The 3,374-nt window shown below is 35.7% G+C and overlaps 1 protein-coding gene across 1 annotated transcript; it reads right to left on the reverse strand.

Annotated features, from left to right (window-relative positions):
• Positions 1-204: 204 nt before the first annotated feature.
• On the reverse strand, positions 205-1,904 carry LOC133187160 (uncharacterized). The gene is made up of 3 exons (XM_061322524.1): positions 1,816-1,904; positions 1,493-1,604; positions 205-1,401 (listed from the first exon to the last, which is right to left on the reverse strand). The coding sequence occupies exons 2-3, from the start codon at positions 1,596-1,598 to the stop codon at positions 569-571; spliced, it is 939 nt and encodes a 312-aa protein (XP_061178508.1). The 5' UTR covers positions 1,599-1,604; positions 1,816-1,904; the 3' UTR covers positions 205-568.
• Positions 1,905-3,374: the final 1,470 nt, after the last annotated feature.

A 3,374-nucleotide genomic window follows, 5' to 3' on the forward strand; every position in this document is an offset into this window, starting at 1 on the left:
CCTTTTTTATTCAGGAAAAATCTTCAAAGACAATGAAGTAATAGAAAAGAAAAATTGCCCTCACTCACTCAAATGGATAAAATACATGCAAAGAAAGTTTTCAAATACTCTATCTTGGTCTAATATAATGTTTAGAATACTTGGATTTATTTCAAATTATGTGATTTAGTTCAGATTACAATTTATTCTACTTGTTTGTCCAATGGTAAGTCAGTCTAATTACACAAAAGTACCCTGAAAATAGGGTGCAGTGTAGAGAGGGTCCTTAAATGAAATATTATGCACATTCTCTCTAAAGTCAATCTCACAATATCACTTGTTCATAATGCCCATCGTAAAGAAAATAATTTATATGTACATGTACCTTTGAAAACATAAGGAAAATTTGGTAAAACTGTCGGGATAGAAATATTATTGATTGCAACATAATATAGATCAAATTTGGCAAAATTTACAAACATCATTCCTCTGTTTTGCTAATGGGGAATGATAATCTCTCATTCACACAGTAATTTGTGGGTACCTGCCCCACTGGATTTCTGAAAAAAAGGTCCTTAACCGAAAAATATTAAACAACGGCAGATTTTTTCAGGTTCTCGTCCGAGTCCGTTATTCTCGCGGATTTTGCGGGACTTCTGAAATGACGCCAAATCAAGCTGAAAACTTTAGCACCGAGACACAACAGAGCAATGACGATCATGACAATTGTCATGATGGAGTTTCTAGAACCTGCTTTGTAGTTTTTAGCTAAACTAGCTCCTAGTGCAAGAGGGACAACACACCACGGTGTAACTGTGTAGCGGGTGTACCGATCTAGGAAGGCAATGTCTACAACAGTGTAGGCCAAAACTTCAACCACCAAGATCGAAAGAGCAACTGTGCATGCGTCATCATTGTCCACTCCGGGGTTTCCTTTATAGATCATTACCATCGCCATGTTCAGAAGAGTGGCAATGGTTGTCCACGCTGCGTAGACACTGAGTCCATTCTGAACCATGATTCGGATGCACCAGATATCGAGGTTTCTGCCATCTTTTCTTAAAAACTCGATGTTTTTATCAAGGTGTCGATAAGAAATGAACAAACACACATACAAAGTGAAGGCTATGAAAAACAGGACTGGGAACGCTATGATGATTTCTTCTCTATCGAATAGAAGAATCCAGGACAGGTTGAGGCTCATGTTGATGATGAAGGTGACGAAAAAAGTCCATGGTAAGAGGATTGGATTGCAGTAGAGGGGACCATTCTCCGTTTTCCGGAACAGATTGACAATAGTATAAACAATCCACACCGCTTCCCATATGTAGATTACACCCCAGATACTGAACATCCATCCGGCCGGAGTAATGTTCACCTTGTACTTATCCGAAATAGATCCTGTGCTGCTCTTAAATATCCCTGTCAAATACGGTATTAATTAACATTAATAGACATTTTGGTTGTTATCAAAAAGAATTACTTCAGGGAACGGTATGCATATAAACCTTACCTAGTTTTTGCCCGGTCTCTCCTGACAGGGAGTTGAATATAGTAGCTACCGCATACACAATCGGATTAATGACAGTTAGAACTACCAGAGGTACGTTATGAGCCATGTTGTACTGTAAAATAACAAAAAAGTGCTCTTGACGATTACGCACCATTATGTCTCAACAAATTTATGAACGGTGTAGATCTAAAGAATAGTCGTACATATCCATATTCTTATTTTTAATATTTTCAAAAACAATGTTCAAATCAATTGACACTCCGTTTTTAGATACACTAAAAAGGAATTAAAAGAATCAGTACAGTTTATTTTATTTAACTTACGTGATTTTTTGCTATTCCCACTTTCTACGTTGATGTCCTGTCCGTTATACAGTCAATGTTATTGTGCTGCGCACACATGGACAAACACATATAAAGTCTAGCGTTACACAACCTTAAGTTGTTGTCCAGTCATGGTATGGTAACCTGTACGTGATAAAAGCTAGTAAAAATTCTGTCCCCAATCTTCTGTAATTCAGTAATTATGACATCAAATCATGTGTATTTAGTATTGTAAAGTTTTGTAGCTCTGCATAAGGAAATCAAACTTTAGAATACAATATAATAATATAGAAAAAGGAAGTACTGGTATTTTTATATATTTTATACCCGCACATTTACCTGCGTTTATTGATCCACGTGTCTTACCGCGTGATCGATTAGCGACACTGGTCATACTACAGGTATTATTCAGGTTGACCCTGGCCAAATTTTTCTTTCAAAATCAGTCAACTGCAAAAGAATGTGTCAGTAGCAAAAATTTAATTTGAAAGGTAACGTTTCATATCCCTGAGAAAGGGTAGGTGTTTCGTTAACTGTGTTTCTGTATGAACCAAAACAAAGTTGCATTGGATATGAAAGTGAGTTCGTTGTTATAAAAGATGTAATCTAAGAATTGTCTTATGAAGTTTATATCTAACAATACATTTTCACCAGAAATGAACTGATTTTAGAGAATGCAATGAATGGATACATTTGGAAGAGTCTTTGTACATCTAAAAATATACCGAATTGTAAAATAATTGATACTCTGTTTCAGGAAATAAATTTTTAAAAATCTGTTGGTATATAGATGATTCGCCGAGAAGAAAAGGGGAATAAGATTAGTACATTGTACTTAATTCACAAGAAATTTAACCGTGTATATCAACACACACACACACACACACACACACACACACACACACACACACACACACACCCTTCCTTCTATAAAACGACAGATCTATAGTTAAACTCTTAAATTTCTCCAAACAATACATGATTTATGATATATGAGTCATACTTTGATAAACAAATCCATAAACAAGGACACGGATACTTGTAGTATTCATGACGTAATAAGGACACGCGAACCCAAAGTACTGTCTCCGGTACTGACAGACTAAAAGCAAGAATGCCGGTACACATTAATAGTTTTATAACAGAAATATATTGTTCAAACTGAATTGTAGGGAGGATTGTCGAACGTTTCATAACTGAATTGAATTATTCAGACCAAATTTAAGGACTTTGTTTATTTCGGTAGATGATTTTATAAAGATTTTTCTTTTTGATAATTAGTCTCACATCTTTGGGTCATGGTGCCTAAATACCTTTTGATGAGATCAACTTCCGACTCTGTCCGGAAAAGATTCGAAAATACTATTCGATCAGTGTAATATGGAAATAAAGGAACTGATTGATTGATTGTGGCAACTGAGTCGACTACAGCAGCTGTACCCTGTAGTTCTACTAGGAAATGAGAATGGAAACTGATTATCTTTGTGAAATTTGGGACCTATTGTATCAACTGTCCAGACAAGTCGTAGGAACCTCCATATAAAATTTTAAAAAGGTTG

The sequence above is a fragment of the Saccostrea echinata genome, unplaced genomic scaffold, assembly GCF_033153115.1.
Source record: "Saccostrea echinata isolate AGI-Se365-2 ecotype Australia unplaced genomic scaffold, CSIRO_AGI_Sech_v1 ptg000014l, whole genome shotgun sequence".
NCBI lineage: Eukaryota > Metazoa > Mollusca > Bivalvia > Ostreida > Ostreidae > Saccostrea > Saccostrea echinata.

Coding starts and splice junctions, on each gene's coding strand:
- LOC133187160 (XM_061322524.1), bottom strand. CDS start 1,598: ATGGCTCATAACGTACCTCTGGTAGTTCTAACTGTCATTAATCCGATT. Junction 1,402..1,492: donor AGAGACCGGGCAAAAACTAG/GTAAGGTTTATA, acceptor CGTATTTGACAG/GGATATTTAAGAGCAGCACA.